This window comes from Phacochoerus africanus, chromosome 15 (assembly GCF_016906955.1).
Source record: "Phacochoerus africanus isolate WHEZ1 chromosome 15, ROS_Pafr_v1, whole genome shotgun sequence".
NCBI lineage: Eukaryota > Metazoa > Chordata > Mammalia > Artiodactyla > Suidae > Phacochoerus > Phacochoerus africanus.
The window spans coordinates 33,278,956-33,299,314 of NC_062558.1; the positions used below are offsets into that span (position 1 = coordinate 33,278,956).

The following is a 20,359-nucleotide window of genomic DNA, read 5'->3' on the forward strand; positions in this document are numbered from 1 at the left end:
ATTTGTGAAAATTAAAACCCCAGTGACGCCGCTAAAGGTTATTGGTACGATACTCACGTCTATAGGTCTCCCCTCTGAAGACCCTGCAGGGTGCTGCCCTGAAGATTCCACCTGCTAATACACCTTCCGAGAACTTCTGCCTCAGTCAACTAACCCATAAATCCGCATCGTCATCAGAAATTTGACTGTGCTACTCATCTGACACACTTTACTTTTTTTTTTATCTTCCCTCTCCGCCTTCTCTGCACATCTCTCCCCTCCTCTGTTCTCGTGCGCCTCTCGCCACACATATTCTGTCTCTCTCTCTTTCTCTCCTGCTTTCCCTCTCGTCTCCCCTTGTTCTTGCTCCTGTTCTTTGGTTTTTCTTTCTGCCCTTCCTCTTTGCACCAAGCTGGACAGAGGCCGGTGGAAGAATTTGAGCTATGCCTTCCCGATGGGGACGTGTCTATTCATGGCGCCGTTGGTGCTTCTGAACTTGCCAATACAGCCAAAGCAGGTGAGTGGTGGGAGGCGCCCCCCCCCCCCCCCCCCCGCCCAGGGGTTGGGGGCGCAGGAGGGGGCATGGGGCTGATTGGCCGGCATAGGATCCCCACCCGGTTCCCCCTTCTTAGCAGTAACTGGGATTCATGTGGTTCAGCCATCACCCCCCGTCACAAGGGGCAGGCAAACTCCCTGCCAACCTTGTGCCCCCTGTGGAATCTCCTAGATGTCCCATACGTACTGAAGATGGAGTCTCACCCGCACACCACCTGCTGGCCCGGGAGAACCCTCTACTTGCTAGCGCCCAGCTTTCCTGACAAACAGCGCTGGGTCACCGCCTTAGAATCGGTTGTCGCAGGTGGGAGAGTGTCTAGGGAAAAGGCAGAAGCTGATGCTGTGAGTATGCAAATGGTGCTGGAGCTTGTCTTTGGCAAGTGGGCTGACTTGCTGGGAGTCCTGCTGGCCCCTTCTCTGAGGGGTGATGGCCTGCCCCGGCTTCTGTGCTGGTGGAGATCAGGCTCTGAGACAGCTTGTCCAGCCTCCCTAGTCCTCCCTGCCCAGCCCTCTAGGGCTGGCGTGTTGGCCCCAGTAGCCCACTCTTGGGGTACGAGAGATCTCAGTTATGGCAGCCCAGTGGCAGACGTCTTTACAAGGAAAGCCTCTCTCTTGCTTCCCCCGGTGGGTGTATTTGGTCTGAAGGCTTGTGTTCCAAGCACGTTAGCCAGGAAGCAGCACAAAAGGCTGCTGACGGCTGTGCCTACTTCAGGAGGGCTTTTCATAACCTGCTCATTGCTTTGACATGACTGGCTCTCCCAGAGGCAGGCTTAAAATCCTACTTAGCCTGCCGACGTTAGAAACATGGGTGTACCTTGATTGGCACCGTTCCTCCTGGAACATCCCAGGATACAGACAGCGCTCATCCCAATAGCTCTTTTCAAACACTTAGCTCCTGATAAACACTCTTAAGTGTTAGCAACCAGAACATCCCTAACAATGAGCCTCCTGCTCACAGAGGAGACCTGTTTTGATGACCTGTCTCCTTGTCCCACGGGTGAGGCTTTTACTGAAATCCATGTCCGCACGTGTACAATGCGGCCATGACTGTCTCCTCTACGAGCTTCCACCTGTGTGGGTTCAGGTAAAGGGACTGAGCTGGCACTGGGCTTTGCACCTGTGCTGCAGCCTGGAGGGGCAGGAAGCTCCTGGGGGCTTATTAACCCTTGGCAGGTGACATCTCTTCACTTCGGTGGTTTTATGTCACAGGATCTCTCTGTCTCCTGCACGCACATATTTCTGCATCCAGCCTGAGTTACAACTGACAATAATGAACAGCTGCCTGATCCAGAGTTACCAATGTTCACGTCTTGCCTTTTGAGCGCAGATCAATATATGGGGCCAGGTTAATGTGTGCTTCTGAGGGTTTCCAGGAGTCCCTTTTTCCTGGAACTAAACTTCTGTTTTTGCTTTTGTCTCTCTGGATAGTCTAGGCCTGAACGGTTCCGTCTCACCATGTTGCGCTTTCCCCCCCCTTTTTTTTAATGTTTTTTTAATATATGAAAAGAAATTGCTTGGAAACTCACTGCTGAAACTGGAAGGCGATGACCGTCTGGACATGAACTGCACGCTGCCCTTCAGTGACCAGGTGATGTTTTGGGGGCACTGTCCGGGCACAGCCACCTGCGGGCCAGAGAGAAAGGGCTGTGTCGGCCGTGTGGCTCTCACCGTCAGGGGGTGTTTCAGGGACGTGACCCTGCTTACACTCTGCCTCTGGACTTGCGCCCTTGCAGGTGGTGCTGGTGGGCACAGAGGAGGGGCTCTACGCGCTGAATGTCTTGAAAAACTCCCTCACCCACGTCCCCGGAATCGGCGCAGTCTTCCAAATTTATATCATCAAGGACCTAGAGAAGCTCCTCATGATAGCAGGTGGGAAGGCTGAGGGTGCAGGCTCCTCCCTCACCTGTGAGGGAAACTATTTGAAAGCCGAGGGTCACGCTGGTCCGACACAAAGGCAGGCCGTCCTGGGGACAGGCTGGAGCAGAGGTGGTGCTGGCTCTGCGTCCCTGTGGGTTCCCTCGTCCTGCATAGCAGTGGGACACTGCCTCCCCGCCCACATCTCCATCATGCCCGGGGTTGAAGAGCGAGCCCTAGAAACGTCATGTCAGACCCGTTGTCTCCTCAAGGCAGCGCCACTGGGAGCTGTGGCCTCTGAGAGCCTGCTATGCTGTGTTGTCCCCTGCCTCCTACCTCTCCCTCATCTCACAACCCTGCGACCACGTGCACTGCTTGTTAACATTTGACACATTTCCCCCTCTCTCTTCCTACACACTCTATCGCACACACTCTCACACACACACATGCACACATTCTCTCTTTCACTTCAACTACCTGAGAGCTACAGCTATGACTCTGGTTTCTTCAGCAAATCACTTGAGAACAGGGACATTATCTCATGTAATCATGGCAAAAAGGGTTTTCCTCTCTTTCTATTGGTGATACTATATATATATTTTTAAGGGGAAAACAATAATTCATTGGCTCTATGTTCAAAACACCCACGGTCAGCTCTCATTCATGGGCCGATGGATCCAGGGGCTGACATAATATGGTCAGGAACTGGCTTTTCGTGGTCTTTCAGCTCTTTTTCTCTGCTGGCTTGTTCTGTTTCTTTTTCCTTGCTTTTCTTTCCTTCTTGAGTTTTTCTTTTTTTTTTTTTTGTCTTTCGGGCTGTACCCGTGGCATGTGGAGGTTCCCAGGCTAGGGGTCTAATAGGAGTTGCAGCTGCCAGCCTATGCCACAGCCACAGCAATGCAGGATCCGAGCTGTGTCTTCGACCTACACCACAGCTCATGGCAACTCCAGATCCTTATCCCACTGAGTGAGGCCAGGGATTGAACCTGCGTCCTCATGGATGCTAGTCAGATTCATTTCTGCTGAGCCATGACAGGAGCTCCTCTTGACATTATTCTTGAGAGCAGTTTAAGGTTCACAGCAAACTTCAACAGCAGGTACAGGTACAGAGAATTTCCATGTATCCCCCTGCCTCCTCCGTCATGAACACCCCGACCAGAGTGGGACATTTGTCACAAGTGATGAACCTACACTGACTCGTCATGATCACCCCAAGTCCACAGTCGACCTTTGGGTTCGCTCTTGGTCTCGTACATTCTGTGCGTTTGAACGAATGAGTATTTGCCATTAGAGCCTCATGCAGAATCCATTTTTTACATATGATTTTTTAATTCAGGGAATTGAATCGTAGCTGTAATTCGATTCTCTGATGTACTGTCCATAGTTGGCTTTTACCTGTGGCTCTGGTTATGTCCTTCAGAGGATTTTTTTCCCAACTTGCGATCCAGTCCAGAATGGGGCACCACATCGGCTCAGGTCTCCCTTGTGTCCTTGAACCTCAGTCTTACATACTCTAACAGTCCATGCCTATTGTTTTGTAAAGCGGCCCCTCACTGTCCCCTGACGCATTCTCTCCTGACCCTGGTGGGGAGCATGTTTGAAAGTACAGTTCATGTTCTCTGCTGTCTATAGAATTTGTTTCTTCCTTCTGGACTCGACCAAGAAGCCAGATGTGTTCCTTTTAGATTTAAAACTTGGACCTAATCTCTGTTCATGGGACTTTGTGGAAAACAGTCCGTCTACCTGGCCTCGCATGACTTTCATTTGGGGATGAACGAGAGCCGCCATCCCTGTCTCAGCAGCCTCACGCTGATCCCCGAAACTGTCCCCTTTCCCCTCAGGAGAGGAACGGGCCCTGTGTCTCGTGGACGTGAAGAAAGTGAAACAGTCCCTGGCACAGTCTCACCTTCCCGCCCAGCCAGACATCTCGCCCAACATCTTCGAAGCTGTCAAGGGCTGCCACTTGTTTGCTGCTGGCAAGGTGAGTGAGGGCACCGGCCCTCAGCTGGCGAGTGTTCTTGAAACAGTCACTACTCCTCTGTCTGTGGGGCTCATTGATTCAACCTTTAAAATGTTTTGTCCTCAAACTGGGTTAAATTTCTGTTGCTGCTTTTAGACCCAGCTGGCAGTTGTACCACCGCATCTAAGGGGCGGAGAGCCCAGGGATGCTCTAAACACCCTACACACACAGAAGGGCCCGGCCGCAGAGAATGGTCTGTCCGAGGGTCCAGAGTGCCAGCCTGGGGAGACCCTGCTCGAAACTGATGTTCTTTTCCTCCTCTGGCCATGGAGTCCGTATGCACCCTGGTGACACTCTTTTTCTTTCTTTCTCCATCACCCCCCACCCCCCAATTGCTTTTCAGATTGAGAGCGGGCTCTGCATCTGCGCAGCCATGCCCAACAAAGTTGTCATTCTCCGCTACAACGAAAACCTCAGCAAGTACTGCATTCGGAAAGTAAGTCCCAGGCAGGGCCTGCTCCCCCTCCGCGAGCAGAGAGAGGAGGTGCTATCTTGGGAAGGAGCATTGCCTGGTCCCATTTGGCCTGTGATCGCCTTAGAGAGACAGCCAGAGAGCGCCATTCTTCCTGGAGGAAGCTCCAGGGCTGCCCGCCTTAGTTTTTCCTCTCATGTTCCCTCTCCCGTGTGTGAGTCACCTCTCCAGCAAGCCTCCTGTGAAAGGGAGAGAGGAAGTAGGCTGATGGAGGAGGCACGTCTTCTGAACTTGAACCTGGAGAAGAAAGGAAGGGGGTCTCCAAGGAGCTAGCAGCTTCTGGTGGCAACTACCAAGATCTCTGTGAGATTGAAGACGTTCCTGTTAATAACCTCTGGAAAGGCCAGCGCTGGCTGTGTTCTGACACGTAGTTGGGGAGCTGGTCCTCCTCAGGACCCAGGGGGTTGTGCTGTTGCCTGCTATCTGGATGGGATCCATTAGATCAGTGCGTTTGCCTGTCAGAGAAGGTTGTCCCGTCCCTAGACTAGGGATGTCCTATCTGTCCTAAGCCTGATTTATCTCAGGTGCTTTCATGATTAGTCTTAAAAGTAAAAGGAGGGATGGAGAGAGAAGGGTCCTAACCTGTTAGGGAAGCCCTTTCATCTGGGTGGGCTGTTGTCAGCTTAGTGTGTGTGTTTACTGAGTACCTGCTGGTACCAAGTCTGAGCGGCTGTTTCACACGCACAACTCTGCTGAGAGGAAGGGCTGCTCACCCCCAGCTTTCCAGAAGGATGACAGGCTGGGGCTGAGATCCTCAGTGACAAAGTTGAGATGAGAACTGAAGTCTGACTTTCCCTACCGTTTCCCTGGGTTATACTAGTTTCTTCATACTTAGGCAGGCGATGAGTAAATATTTAGTGGTGGTGACCATGCTGATTAGAGTTTGAATTGTTAGCTTCAGGGAAGATTCTCGGAAATCACTGCTCCTTTGTGATTCCTGGTCATCGTTTGGAATAAACATGCCTAGGTTTCTTAAACCATTAGGATTGGCCTGAAAATGAGTGGAAATAATTGGAAAGCAGATAATTCAGGTAGATGAGAGGAGTAGGGATGACAGGAATAGAAACCCAGAAGCTTGCAAAGGAAAGGAAACTAAAAGCACTCCCTCTCCCCACCATGGTTGCTGTATTTTTCCAGGCTGTTCCCTCAGAATGTCCTGTTTTTAAAGCTCAATCTTTGAATGCTACCTTTGCATTGAAATGCTCTTTCTGGTGCTTTTTGGCTACAACTTGACCTTCTTAGCCTGAGGTTGCCTAGGACCCAGGGGTAGGGAAGGAATGGTGGGCCCCTGTGAGGGGCGTGCAGAGACCACCTGTGCCTGGTGTGAGTGCAGTAAGGACAAGTCAGTGGCCTGGCTGGATGCCTGAGGTGTAGCCAGGAGAGCTGCACTCACATCTGCCCTCTGCCCTCTGCCTCAGGAGATCGAGACCTCGGAGCCCTGCAGCTGCATCCACTTCACCAACTACAGTATCCTCATCGGAACCAATAAATTCTACGAGATTGACATGAAGCAGTATACCCTCGAGGGTAGGGCTGGGGTCCCCCCGCCTGCGCGGCCCCACTGCGGGCTCCCTCTTGGTCCTGAGGCCCCGCCTCTCGCCTGCTTTTACAGAATTCCTGGATAAGAATGACCACTCCTTGGCACCTGCCGTGTTTGCCTCCTCTTCCAACAGTTTCCCCGTGTCCATCATGCAGGTCAACGGCCCAGGGCAGCGGGAGGAGTTCCTGCTCTGCTTCCATGGTGAGTCAAGGCTGATGGTGGCGCCATTGGTACCAAGCCCTGGATGTTGTCAGGGGAGGTGGCTAGTGTGCCTGGGGCAAGGCCAGTCCTGGCGCTGGGAGTACAAAGGACATCAGTCTGGTACCCCAGGACCCCCAAGTTCTCCCCACCACCACCTCCAGGCTCCAGCCTGGTCCAGCGTTGCAGCCTCTCCAAGAGCAGCTGGCTCTTTCCTCTGGCGTCCCTCTCTTTTTTCTCCCTCTCCTTTTCCTTCCTTTCTTTTCCCCACATCTCTAGGTGTCTTTCTCCCCCTTCCTCCCTCCTTAAGGCTCTCCCTTCTTTTCTACAGCATGCCCCAAACCCTCTTTCTTTAATAAATCCCCAATGTGGCAGAGGTCCTGATTTTTACCATCCAGCGACACCTGGCCAGAGGTCCCAGGGTGATGCCTTATTCTTCCGTCAGTGCATGTGTCATTGCCACCCCTGCCTGCTGACGCCCTGGGCTCTGCTTCCTTGCAGAATTCGGGGTGTTCGTGGATTCTTATGGAAGACGGAGCCGCACAGACGATCTCAAGTGGAGTCGCTTACCTTTGGCCTTTGGTAGGTGAGGCGGGGTGCGAGGACTCTTCTCTGCCAGTAGTGGGTGTCTGGGCCAGTACAGCAGGTGGAAGTCCTTTGAGCGGCAGCGTTGTGCCTGGGGACTTGAGATACCCAGTGCCGTATGGAGCATCACCAGAGTACAGGTTCAGGGTGAAGACCCTGACGCTTGGTGCACAACTGTGTAGCCAGAGCCCCCAGTGAGGTGTGTGTTAGGCTGTCACGATACAAGGGAGACCGCTTCTGGTGACCGCTCCTGGTCACGTCAAGGGCTGCAAGCATGGGTGAACACTGGTCAATGTAGCCGATTCTGATTAGGCAGAGCACTTAGGTTGCCCATTCCTTCTGTGAGTGTAAACATTGCTGGGATAAACAATTCACATGTGCATTGTTAAATAACATCCACAGCTCCTAAGTCCTAAAAACGGAGCTGCTGGGTCAGTGGGTAAACACGCACCTACACACAACTAGGCACACGTGTGACGGAGTGAATGTGCTGAAATACCTTTCAAGGCTATTTCATTTATCTGTTGCTTCCTAACAAGTTCCAAAACCTAGTGACGTAATACTTATCACTGCCCGAGATTCTGTGACTTGACTGGACAGTTTTGCTTCATGTGATGACAGCAGGGGCACTGGGACAACTAGAAAGTCCCAAGTGGCTTCACAAAAGGCAGGCAGTTGGAGCCAGCCACCAGCGGGGAGCTTGGCGGGGGCTGCTGGCTGGAGGTGGGCTTCCTCGAAGGGTGCAAAAACAAACGCCGAACGCCAGTGAGCCTTCTGGCTTCCCCACTGTAAGGCCCCAGGGGCAGCCCAGATCCCAGGCAGGGAGAAGCCACGAGGACCTGAGCTGGGGGAGTCACGCCTAACAGCACAGCAGCCATTTGCCACGAGGAGTAATAATGATATCTCCTGTCCTTTTAAGACCAACACCAGCTCTCATTATATCCTAGCGTTTCAGTGACCGTGGGATAGAGAAAGAATGAAAAGACCAGAAATACTTCATGACCTACCGAGTCCAGTTTTTTTTTTAAATTAAACTTTGGGAAAATGTACCCAATTAAACAGTTTATGAAGGTGTACTAGGAAGTCTCACCCCCAGGCCCCCGAGGGGAGAAAACCTTTATGAGCTTCTTACCCTTCCAGTGCTTTATGCAAATACAGACACATTAAAAAATATATATAGTCTAACCCCCTCCCTTTTTAAAAATCAGTGTGGGCACACTTTCTGCAGCATTTAAAAATGTGCACCTTGGGTTTTTCCGCCTTTTCTACCAACGGCGTAGAGAGCTTCTTGCCACCCTTTTACAGCTGGGTAGGACTCCACAGAGGCACCGTGACTTATGTAACTGATCAGCCACGATGTAGTACCTTTTAGCTGGCTCCCATCTTCTGCTCCAACAGCGTGGCAGTCAGTACACTTGAACACGCCCCGTTATGTTGGCACGTGGGTGCACACGGAGGACCAAGTCCTTCAGGTGGGGTTGCTAGGTCCAGGGTTGCATTTCAGCCAAATTTTGATGTTCTGTCTTAACTCTTTCTTGCCCCGCACTCTCGCTCCATGGTGGCCACGAAGCCTACAGAGAACCCTATCTGTTTGTGACCCACTTCAACTCACTCGAAGTAATTGAGATCCAGGCACGCTCCTCTCTGGGGTAAGCCTTGCTCTCTGGGCTGCAGAAGGTTCAGCAGCTGGGGCTGGGTGCTGGGGCCGGGCGGTGTCTCTCCCTATCCCACCCAGCAGCGCGGGTAACCAGCCGCACAAACTCTCGCCTGGAACTCTGCAGGACCCCTGCCCGAGCATATCTGGAAATCCCGAACCCACGCTACCTGGGCCCTGCAATTTCCTCAGGAGCGATTTACCTGGCATCCTCGTACCAGGATAAATTAAGGATCATTTGCTGCAAAGGAAACCTCGTGAAGGAGTCTGGCACTGACCACCACCGGGGCCCGTCCACCTCCCGCAGGTAGCGCACTCTTATCTTCCTCAGTACAGGGGGCAAAGTGCTTTTTGGCAGAGCAGAAGGAAGTGTTGCTAAACTGGTTGAAAGTTTCTCCATCATCAAGCTCAAACCACTCATTTCTTTGTGATCTGTAACACTAAAATGACACAGTCCTTTGTAAGCACCAGGAGAGCTTTTTAATGCCCTCTCATAAAAGGTGGAAGGAAATGTCTGGGCTTTCTCTGGTGGGCATTTTCAGCGGCTGTGTTTGGAATGGCATGTGAATTATGCATCCATTGCTTTAGCAGATGGTCCTCTGTGCTACTCGGGCTTGCTGAGGCAGGTACAGTTGCAAATAAGCCAGATGCGTCCCCGTCCCTGATGAGGCAGACATGCAGCTGGTGATTATAGCTCCGCCCAGAAGGATGAGGCTGGACTGGGGCAGTCGAAGGCACTGTGGGAGCTCAGAGGAGGGCCCATGGCCTGAACTTGGGGGCCAGGGAGGATTTCAGAAGAAATGAGGCCTGGAGTGTGGGCTGTACTTCACTTTTTCTTTGAATGTCTTATAATTGTTTTTGTTATTGAAAACTGAGCATTTCAAATCATGTAATGTAGCAACTCTGAAAATCAGATCCCCTTACCCCTTGCTGGGCATGTTGCTGTTGCTCTTTGTTCAGTGGCTCTTCTGGGCTCATTATGTAAGTCTGTATCCTTCGTTACGTGCAGCTGTTGAAGTGTCGCTTGGTTAAGGTAGTGCTCAGCTAAAGGACTGGACAGAGGTTTCCTTAAATGCACTGAACCCACCCTTAGCTGAATGATTGTGTGTGTGTTTGGGGGCACACCTTTAGCACCCAGAATCAACTGTTCTCAGGTTCCTGCTGGCTTGTGTGCAGCCTGACCTGTGGGTGTGGTCTTATAGATCCACAGGAACATGTCAAAACCCCCACATGGACCTCTCATTCCCAGGTTTTCCTTCTGGGTGTTTTGGCCAGCCTCTTGCTTTCCCCAGCTGGTCTCACTGCCTCAGGCATTTGCCCTGTTAAATAATTGCCACTGGTGTTTTTATTTATTTGTTTTAGGGCCACACCCATGGCATATGGAAGTTCCCAGGCTAGGGAGTCAAACCAGAGCTGCAGCTGCCAGCCTACACCACAGCCGGACTTGGCCTGGACCTTTGGACCTACGCCACAGCTCATGACAACACTGCATCACCCACCCACTGAGTAAGGCCAGGGATCAAACCCACATCATCAAAGGTACTAGTCAGATTGTTTCCACTGAGCCACAATGGGAACTCCCAGCCACTGATTGTTTTTTGATAAACATCTATAGATAGGGCCTTTCTCTTAAGACCTGAATCAGGTCAAATAAAAACAGACCCCGGGCATGGTCTTTTCCAAGGAGGAGCCACTTGGGTCAGGTAGTGACAATTTTCTGAGGAAGGGGCTTTTGCAGAGCTCCAGTCCTGATGTGCTCCCTCCAGTGGCTGCCAGGTTGCTGGTTTTCACAGCTACTGTGGTTACAAGGCTGTTAAACTGTAGGTGTGGGGAGAGAGGGGTGGGAATAGGTTAAGTTAAAATAACACAAAGCTTATTCTGAGATTGAGCTGCTTTCTTGCATAAACAGTATTTGAATTGTTGCAAGATTCTGGTTAATTTCCAGAGTATTGAAAAGTTGATGGTGACAATTTTGCCCTTTTTTTTTTTTTTTTTTGGCTTTTAAGGGCTGCATCCTCGGTATATGGAAGTTCCCAGGCTAAGGGTGGAATCAGAGGTGTAGCTGCCGGCCTACACCACAGCCACAGCAATGCCAGATCCAAGTCGCATCTGTGACCTACACAGTAGCTCGCAGCAACACATAAGTGAGGCCAGGGATCAAACCCCACATCCTCATGGATACTTGTCAGGTTTTTAACCCAATGAGCCACAATGAGAATCCTATCCTTTTTTTTATTTGTTTGTTTTTTAGGGCCATACCTGAGGCATATGGAGATTCCCAGGCTAGGGGTCTTATCAGAGCTACAGCTGCCGGCCTACGCCACAGCCACAGCAATGCCAGATCTGAGCCATGTCTGCAACCTACACCACAGCTCATAGCAACACCAGATCCTTAACCCACTGAGCAAGGCCAGGGATCAAACCCACAACCTCATGGTTCCTAGTTAGATTCATTACTGCTGCGCCATGACAGGAACTCCAAGAATTCCTATTCTTTTTAATACAGGTGATAGACCCTGTGCACGCTCTTCTGTATCTTAAGGTATCTTGCCAGTTGGTCCATGTCAGTACATGAAGTATTTCTTCTTCTTTTTTAAATGCCTGCCTAGCATTCCTTCACCTTATTTAACTGCTCCTTTATCAAAAGATGTTTGGGTCATTTCCTATCTTTTCCTATAGTAAATGACTTTGTACTTAGGTCATTTTGCATGCTTAGGAATCTATCTGGAGGGTAACTTTCTAGAAAAGGAGTTGACGGGCACTCCAGATGTGCATTTGTAATTTGGGCAGATGTTGCTGAGGTGTCCTCCCTGGAGGCTGTACCCTTTTCTTATCCCACCAGCTGCATGTGGGAATGGCTTTGTCTTGACACCTAGAGCTAGGAGCCTGTTGGATGTGTCAGTTTGAGATGTGCAATTTTAAGATCTTGGTCCACAAAGGAGATGAGCTTCTTTAACCCAGGGGGATATTTAATTAGGATTTTAATTTTGTGGACTGGTTTTACAAACCCCATATGTCTACCCTATAAAGAGCTACGCAGACTCTGTACCATGTGCCAGATACTGTGTCTGGGCTGGAGATACACAGATGAAGACGACATTGTTTTGATTCCCAAGGGCCTCACAGTTGAGGAACCCACTCTAATGTTACAAAATGCTTAGAATATTAAATTGATGACTCTTTTCTAAGCTCTGAGACTGTGTCCTACGAATACTCTTTCTTTTGCTGAAATATAAATGCTAGTATGAAATGTATGGTCAGTGTGATTTTAATCCCAGGAACTTGCTGGAAAACCAGAAGTGCCTCATAACCAGCTACTCCTCTTTCGGCTTGACCCTGCCTCGAGAGTGACTGCTCAAAGGGCTATAAGTCCTCTCCTGAAGATGTTTGGATTTTATTCAAATAATTTCCAAGTCATGCCAAGAACATAATTTTTTTCCTCTTTATCGCTCTCCAGTTAGATGGCCAGGCATTTGCCTTTTGAGATGATATGGTGTCTTTTGTAAGGAGTTACTTTGGGGTTGAAAATGATTCCAGTTCCTATGAACAAGGGACAGAAATAATGCTGTTGCCAGGCATGTTTGGAAAGTCAGCAGTCAGTCTTCAGTGGGCTCCGGACTTATAAAACTGTCTTTCTGCCGCTAACTGCTTGGGGCAGGTCCAGAATGTAGAAGGCCAGCTTTGTGGAATGTGATTCACTGCAGGTCACTTTGCCTTGGTCTGTTTAGCCAAGCAGGAAATGTAACTCTTTGCAAGAAGCATTAAGTTGATGTGGTAGATCATTGGTTATTAACAGAAATGGGGCTGGAGGACTGCCCGCGCGGGCTAGAATGCTGAGTGTTTTCCTTCATCCCATTAATCTAAGCCGACATCTCGAATGGCCTTCCTTGAACCATCTTTCTTCCCTTGGGCAGTGAGCACTCTCTCATTTGCTTTATGATCAGCCCCTGTGGACACAGTTAATATTTTTCTTCCAGTACAAATAGGCATAATGTAATTCTCCTTCTTGACATTTGTCGGTGTGTTCTTCTCACAAAGCCACCTGACTAGAGAAGGATAAACCTTGATCTCAAGATGTTGAAATTTGAGTTACTTCAAATTTTGCTCCTGCACACACAACACAGGAGAGTTCTGGCTTTCTGAGCATTTGTTGGAATTTCCACATTTCAGGTTGCATGAGAAAGCAAGAGAATGACAGGAAGCTGTTCACAATGGACTGACTGTCCACTTAAGACAATTATTTCTGCTCTGCTCACCAATTTTTTTTTTTTTTTTAGTGCTGCACCCGCGGCATATGGAGGTTCCCAGGTTAGGGGTCTAATCAGAGCTGTAGCTGCCGGCCAACGCCACAGAAACTCGGGATCCGAGCCGCATCTGGGACCCACACCACAGCTCATGGCAACACCAGATCCTTAACCCACTGAGCGAGGCCAGGGATCGAACCCACAACCTCATGGTTCCTAGTCGGAGTCGTTAACCACTGAGCCATGACGGGAACTCCTCACCAATTGTTTTTAGTGTACAGCAGGAATTGGCAAACTTTTTCCGTAAAGGTTCAAATAGTAAATAGTAACTATTTTGGGGGTTGCAGGTCACATGGTCTCTAGCTCAACTCTCAACTTTCTTTTTGGACTGCAAAAGCAGCCATGGTGCATCCCAGAGGGAGATTTAATGAAGACGGGCACCGGTCTGGATTTGGCCCTCAGGCTTGCTCTAGAGAGTCCCCCCTCTCTCCCTGCCTGCCCCGGGGCAGGAGGAGTCAGCATCTTTGCTGCTTACTTACTTCTCCATTATGGACACTGCAAAAAGAGGGGTCTGAAGTTCTTTTGTGGTGCAGGTGTGGACTCAATCCCAGACCTGGAACTTCCACATGCTTTGGGTGCAGCAAAAAAAAAAAAAAAGAAAGAAAACGGAAAGTAAAGGTTCCCTAGAGTTAGAGCAATAATTTAAACTGTAGTCTCTTCTAAAGAAAAAGTTTAGTCTCTTCCAAAGGGAAAAGGCTTAAATATCAAAGAGAAGCCTTTGGGGAGTTTCCATTGTGGCTCAGCAGAAATGAACCCGACTAGTATCCATGAGGATGTGGGAGTCCATCCCTGTCCTCCCTTAGTGGGTTAAGAATCTCGCGTTGCCCTGAGCTGTGGTGTAGGCTGGCAGTTGCAGTTCTGATTTGACCCCTAGCCTAGGAATTTCCCTATGCCACACATGCAGCGCTAAAAAGCAAAAAAAAAAAAAAAAAAAAAAAAGTGAGCGAGGCCTTTGGGAAAACCAGTAACAGTCTCAAATATTTAAGAAATGACTATATGATTTTACTGTAAAAATTCCAACGTTGATGGTGAAAGATGTCATCTAGCATGTTAGCATACAATTTTGGTGAGAAAATTAGAGCAGAATAAATCATTATGTGATTCATACTTGGTTCATTCTTAGAATTGGCATGCAACTGCAATTGTAATCTAGATTTTTTAAATATCTAGGATAAAATTTTCCTGATTTCTTCTATTTTTCAAAGATAAAGCCCAACCAATCAAAATATGTCTTCAAGTAACATTGTCTATGAAATGTTTCCATTTTAATTAAGTAGGCTGCCTTTTCCCAGCACTAATTATGCTCAGATAACGAGGGCGCGAGTACTTTCTCTGCTCCTGGTGGGTGAGGGTAGGAAGGAACTGATTCCCGAGGCTGTGTTTCAGATCTGCTAGTATTTCTAGGTCTGTCTTCTTCAGAGGGGTGGATGGGGCCATGTCTGGTGAAATCTCCATTTGAAATATCTAGGCCAGGGCTGGGTGGAAGGTTGGATGGATCCTACAGAAAGGCCTTAGTGCCTTTAACCATAAATCTTTGGGGCAAACCAGCTCTGTCTTGTCTGTGTTGTCTCTGAGTTCTAGCAGGCCTGACACCTACACCTCTCACATGGGCGTTGGATGCCACTAAGGCTCTTGGAGAACCACCTGGAAGGAGTGGTGACTCAACACAGGCCCAGGGAAGGGCTGGATTTGGCAGCTGACAGTGATGAGTATAAGCTTGACCTCTAAATGTGCCCTCTAGGCTCTGGAAGATCCTAGGTCCAAGGGATATAGTTTGGGGATTAGGACATCAGAGTGACCTGTACTGGAATCTCAGCCTTTCTGTGTCTGCATCTCGACCGTACCACAAGGGCCGTGCTTGTTCCTTGCTTGTGGTGTGGTTGCAGTGATGGAGAGCTTAGCACTGAGGGTGCTCAGCAAAAAGCCAGTGTCAAGGCCAGGAAGCGTGCTTTCCCTTTGCTGTCACCTCTGCCTTCTTTGCCTCATAACTAGGGGTGGGATCAGGGTAAGAACATGCCCTTTTGGGGTTGTGACTTCTCAGCTCTCTTCCCGCCCCCCCCATTGCCAGCAGCCCTAACAAGCGAGGCCCGCCGACCTACAACGAGCACATCACCAAGCGTGTGGCCTCCAGCCCGGCGCCCCCCGAAGGCCCCAGCCACCCAAGAGAGCCAAGCACACCCCACCGCTATCGCGAGGGGCGGACAGAGCTGCGCAGGGACAAGTCCCCGGGCCGCCCCTTGGAGCGGGAGAAGTCCCCAGGCCGGATGCTCAGCACGCGGCGGGAGCGCTCCCCGGGACGGCTGTTCGAGGACAGCAGCAGGGGCCGGCTGCCTGTGGGGGCTGTGAGGACCCCATTGTCCCAGGTCAACAAGGTGAGGTCCCCACGGGGCCAGGACGAAGGGGCTCTATGACTGTCATTTGGCTTTGGGGACTCAGAAGTTTAGGAAGAAGAGGTACCTAAGAGGCTTCCTCTGCAGATGGATGACATATGCACCTCCAAATGCAACAGCTCCCAAAGGGTAGAGTTCCCTTCCCCAGAGGCAACTGGTGCTCACAGTTTCTAGACGGTCGTGTACAAGCAAATGCACCTGCTAACATGCGATCCCCCAGGCTCTCTGCCTTACTTCCTTCAAACATATATACAAATACACACACATACATCAACAATTTCTCTGGAGGGCTACTCAGAAACTGGTACCAGTGGTTCCCTTCTAGAAGAACTCTGAACCTTGTGAAAATGTTAAATCCTGGGCATGTATTACCTATGTAATTTTTAGGGTAGCAGTTGGGGAGATGGAGGGATGTGAGAGGGGAGGCTCCCAGCTCTGGTTCCAGGGTGTGGTGTTCTGGATCGCTGTCTCCCAAGGCCATCTGCATTTCATTGTTGGCACCCCTGCTGCTGAAGAGAGAAGGAAAAGCCATTTAAGTGTTTTTTATCTCCCCTGACTTAGGGATAAAATGCTGTGTGGAACAGTAGAAACACTTCTAGAGCACTGGGGACTTTCGCAGGCCCTGAGGGGTGGCTTTGCTACTCATGCAGTGTTAACACCGGAAGGCCAGACCCGCTGCTACAACTCCAGTCTGGGCTTCCTGTCTGCGAAGCGAGCATGATGAGTTCTGGCCTCTGATGGCTAAACCCCTTCTTCCTTATTTTGCTTCTAGGTCTGGGACCAGTCTTCAGTATAAATCTCAGCCAGAAAAACCAACTCCTCATCTTAACCTGCAGGAAAACGCCAAACATACTATGGAACTCGGTTGACGGGGACCCCGGCGCCGATCTGCTCAGCCAGCCCATGGCGCGAGGGGGGCACCAGCGCCACCTCAGCGCGGACACCCTGTGGCCGGGAGGGGCAGGGGGCTGAGGCTTGCCTTCCTGCAGTCATCCTCTTTGCACTTTGTTACTCTTTCAAAGCATTCATAAACTTTTGTACCTAGCTTGAACCTGTACCAGTTCATCAAAGGAAACCAACCGGGGGCTAACTACAGTGTGGTTAGAATCCTAATTAATAGCTACTTTAAGATCCTAGGGTTGGTTGGATTTTTTGTTATTTTGGGGGGTTTTTTGTTTTTAAAAACAACAGAATTCTTAATAGATTTGAATAGCACTGTATTTCCCATCATAGTCATTTTTAGCTAGGTTACACCATCAGGTCTTTGCTACTGAAAAGTATGGTTGAAGAGCCCCTGCCGATTGGCGAACCTCCTGCGCTCACGTAATGTCCATCTCATTCCCGTCCATCCTCGCGGATGGCCCTGTTTCACCCAGGGTAACATCTTAGCCAAATGTTTACCGTTCTCATTGCCTCTTATGGCCTTGACAATTTCCCCTCCCACCAGCTGAGAATGTATGGAGGTCATCGGGCCTCAGCTCGGAGGCAGTGACTTGGGGCCAAGGGACCGTGAGGAGCTTTCCTCCCCAGCCTGCCGTCCCTGCTTCCCATGTAGCTTTGGCCAGGAAAGCATGATAGACTCGCTCTGAGCCTAGCACCCATGGGTCTCCGGGTCCGGGGGACCGGGGTCACCCAGCTCCTGTTCCCTGCCCCCTCCCCAGGATGGAAGAGACCCCGGGAGTCCTGCATGGCGGTTCACTGCATGTGCTGCCCCGCACTTTGGGCTGCTCTGCCGCTGTCCTACTTCCATCCCATAGCTCCTGCCGAACCGAGACCCTCTGACCACTTGCCAGCTCACTGGCCACAAGCTGCAGTGTAGCACTGAAGAGAACCACCCAACGCTCAAGCCTTATGACCAGAGAAGGACTTCAGCAACCACCACCTCCCTCTCGCACGCTTCCCTGCCGACTCCCCACAGATGGCTCTGTTCCTACGCAGCCTGGCGGGTCTACCCCACGGAAACTGTGACGTCCCCAACAAGCCTCCCCTAGGCCTAGACTAAGACCAGACATTGGAGAAAGAAGCCGCTGCTCAGCTCTCCCGGCTGGGCCACCCTCCCAGGTGCAGCGCGGCCCTCACTGCTTCCCTCTGTCCTCAGCAGCACCATGGGCCCAGCAGCTGGGAAAGAACCAACCCGAGGCTTTGCAGTTGGCAAGCTACCTAGCGGCCTTACTTCTGCCTTTAATCTCCTTCAAGGCCTCTCTTGCTTCTTGGGCTCCACTGAGGCGCATCCTAGGTAGGCTGACAGGTAGACCTGTTCCCACCACAGCAGGTGAACGTGGCCACACGTCCAACCCCCCGTGTCCACCGTTCGGATCACTTTCCAGATTGCCACCTGGCCCGAGTCCTGGCTCCTTCCTGCTCGTCCTCTTAACCTAAGTGCTTTCTTGTTGGAAATGCCCATGCCCCTTCACCCGTGTCATGCTGTGTGTTTCATGCGTTGCTTGGTCTTTGGGTCACACTGCATCCCCTCCCTTCTCCAGGGCAGATCTGACTGAATGTTTGCTGAAGTTTTTTCTGTCTCTTGGTCCACAAGTATTTGGAAAGGTCACTAAAAATTGGTGTTTCAGTCTTGGCATTTCATTTAGGATCTCCATGAGAAAGGGGCTTCTTGGCCCTGAAAGTGTATATTGTGTGTCTCATTTGTGAAATGCTTCCTGCTCTAGAACTAGCTCAAAGACTGTACATATTTACAAGAAACTTTATATTCGTAAAAAAAAAAAAAAAAGGAAATTGAATTGGTTTCTACTTTTTTATCGTAAAAGGTGCATTTTTCAACACTTACTTTTGGTTTCAATGGTGGTAGTAGTGGACAGCCATCTTCACTGGAGGGTGGGGAGCTCCGTGTGACCACCGAGATGCCAGCAGGAAATATCCGAACATGAAATTGCAGTCAAAAGCTTCTTAGCATCAATAAAATTCTAGGTCTCCAAAAGTACAGGCTTTTTCTTCATTACCTTTTTTATTCGGAATGAGGAAAAGAACACCAGAAACGAGTCAAGATCCACCTCGAGAGGAATGAACTTTGTTGAACAAATAGCAAAATAAAGCAATGATCTAAAAGTGTCTGCTTTAGTGCCATGACCTCTTCTTAAGAGCATAAAAATCCAAAATACTGCCATCGTCAGCCTACGCTTGTGGGCACGCCATGGGGACTGACTTTACTCTTTGGGGAAGGGGGGCTTTTTCTGGGGTGAGGGATGGAGAGCCACACGGGAGGGGAGGCAGGCTGCTCTCCTGGAATCCTGGGTCTGGCAGTTCCCTTCCACAAGTGCAACCTTGTGGAATTTTGGTCCTTTCTGCCAGCGAACCAGGAACTAACTGGTGATTGAGGTCAATTTATATAGGACTGCAGAACTGGAAAGCTTAAGGCAGGTTACTCTGAAAGGATTATTGGAGAATAGGTGACCGAGCTCTCCAGGTAAGGCAGCCAATGAAAATGAAAAAAACATCTTACCTTTAAATCCCTCTCATCCATGTAGATCAAGCCAGGGCGACTTCATGACATACATTTCCTTGGAGGGATGAGTCTGGACCGAGGTAATTTAAAATGTAAATACTCTTGAACTAGATGAATTTTTACAGTCTGCAAGGTAAACTTTCTAAGATGTTTTAGTTTGTTGGTGTAAACTTTGTTGAGCCAGAAAAACATGAGTTCTGGCTCATGGTGATTTTTTTCCTCATGGTTCCTGTTGCTTTCGGTCTTCAGTTTTTATTTTCCAATGACGTAATCTGACCACAGGGTCATGGCCGACATGGCCTGTGACAGGAATTGTAGCAATTCTGTTCTGTTCCTTTCTATTTCACCACTGGGGATAAAAATCTGCCAACTGTAAGAATGAAAATCATTCAGAAGATGAACAAGGAAAATGTTGGAACCATTCTTTCCTTATAAAATTAGAAAAAGTCCATTAAATGCCCAACGACTATTCAGTTATTGTTCTAAGGATTCGTGGTGGCCACATAATACTTCAAAAGCAAAAGTACATATGATTTGGTTCCAAAAGGAAGACGCCACAGAGGTTCTTTGGACCCTAAGGAAGGACCTCGAAACAAAAACAAAAACAGTAACGAATTACTCAGCCACACCATAAACTGAGGCCCAACCTTCCATGCTGCTATTCCTGCTTATGCACAAAATTTGACACATTTTCTGCTCTTCCAACTTAATTTTCATGTGACTAAAGAGGCTGTGATTGCAAAACAAATTTCATAATCATGAAACTAGGACTTGGAGACTTGGGCCAGAAAGAGATGATTTGTTTACCAAAACGGACCAGCTCGTTAGTCTTCAGAATTGGGCCTCTTGAATGTGGTTTCCTTTAGACAACATTCATGCCGATTCAGTCTGAAGCAATAATGCTAGGCCAACTGGTAGGGACCAGCTAAGCTTTTGGTCTCAACACAACAGTTAAATTGGACTAAACTAGGGGTGACTTTGCTCCCTTCTGTCGAGGACACTTGACTGGAGACATTTTGCGACAGTTGTGTCACAACTGGCACTTCGTGGGTAGAGGCCAGAGATACTGCTAAATACCCTATAATACAGAGGGCAGCCCCACCCCACTTTCCACAGAGGTAACAGGCCCAAAGTGTTCCCAGTGCCAAGGTTGAGGAAGCTTGCTTGGCCTGTTCTAGTCATATTTCTTTCTTGGCCGTTTAAATATTGCCTATGATGTCAAAGTACAGACACTTGCTCTAGGCCCAGTGTTTCTGTGAGAAAATGTTTGATCACTTGCCTGGTCAAATGTTGCGGCTTTTCTGAAGCTGGGAGGGCAGGGCAGTGGGAATCTGGCTTGGCTTTCTCT

General features: G+C 49.6%; 1 protein-coding gene and 1 long non-coding RNA gene across 9 annotated transcripts in view; one reads left to right on the forward strand and one right to left on the reverse strand.

Annotated features, from left to right (window-relative positions):
• CIT (citron rho-interacting serine/threonine kinase) overlaps positions 1-18,617 on the forward strand; it is a 178,851-nt gene extending 160,234 nt beyond the window's left edge. For 3 of the 8 annotated variants that reach the window (XM_047760368.1, XM_047760361.1, XM_047760365.1), the window contains 12 exons: positions 392-496; positions 707-876; positions 2,042-2,122; positions 2,268-2,403; positions 4,230-4,369; positions 4,752-4,844; positions 6,299-6,407; positions 6,493-6,621; positions 7,120-7,200; positions 8,774-8,852; positions 8,985-9,164; positions 15,230-15,891. In XM_047760368.1, coding sequence (XP_047616324.1) covers positions 392-496; positions 707-876; positions 2,042-2,122; positions 2,268-2,403; positions 4,230-4,369; positions 4,752-4,844; positions 6,299-6,407; positions 6,493-6,621; positions 7,120-7,200; positions 8,774-8,852; positions 8,985-9,164; positions 15,230-15,572 — 1,646 coding nt within the window. In that variant the 3' untranslated portion in view covers positions 15,573-15,891. Of the gene's footprint in view, positions 1-391; positions 497-706; positions 877-2,041; positions 2,123-2,267; positions 2,404-4,229; positions 4,370-4,751; positions 4,845-6,298; positions 6,408-6,492; positions 6,622-7,119; positions 7,201-8,773; positions 8,853-8,984; positions 9,165-15,229; positions 15,892-16,323 lie in introns of those variants that run through there. The other 5 variants (XM_047760363.1, XM_047760366.1, XM_047760364.1 and 2 more) reach the window with 3 other exon arrangements.
• On the reverse strand, positions 15,897-19,378 carry LOC125115814 (uncharacterized). Its single transcript, XR_007132182.1, has 3 exons — positions 19,009-19,378; positions 18,337-18,508; positions 15,897-16,060 (listed from the first exon to the last, which is right to left on the reverse strand). It is a non-coding gene; the product is annotated as an uncharacterized LOC125115814 (long non-coding RNA).
• Positions 19,379-20,359: the final 981 nt, after the last annotated feature.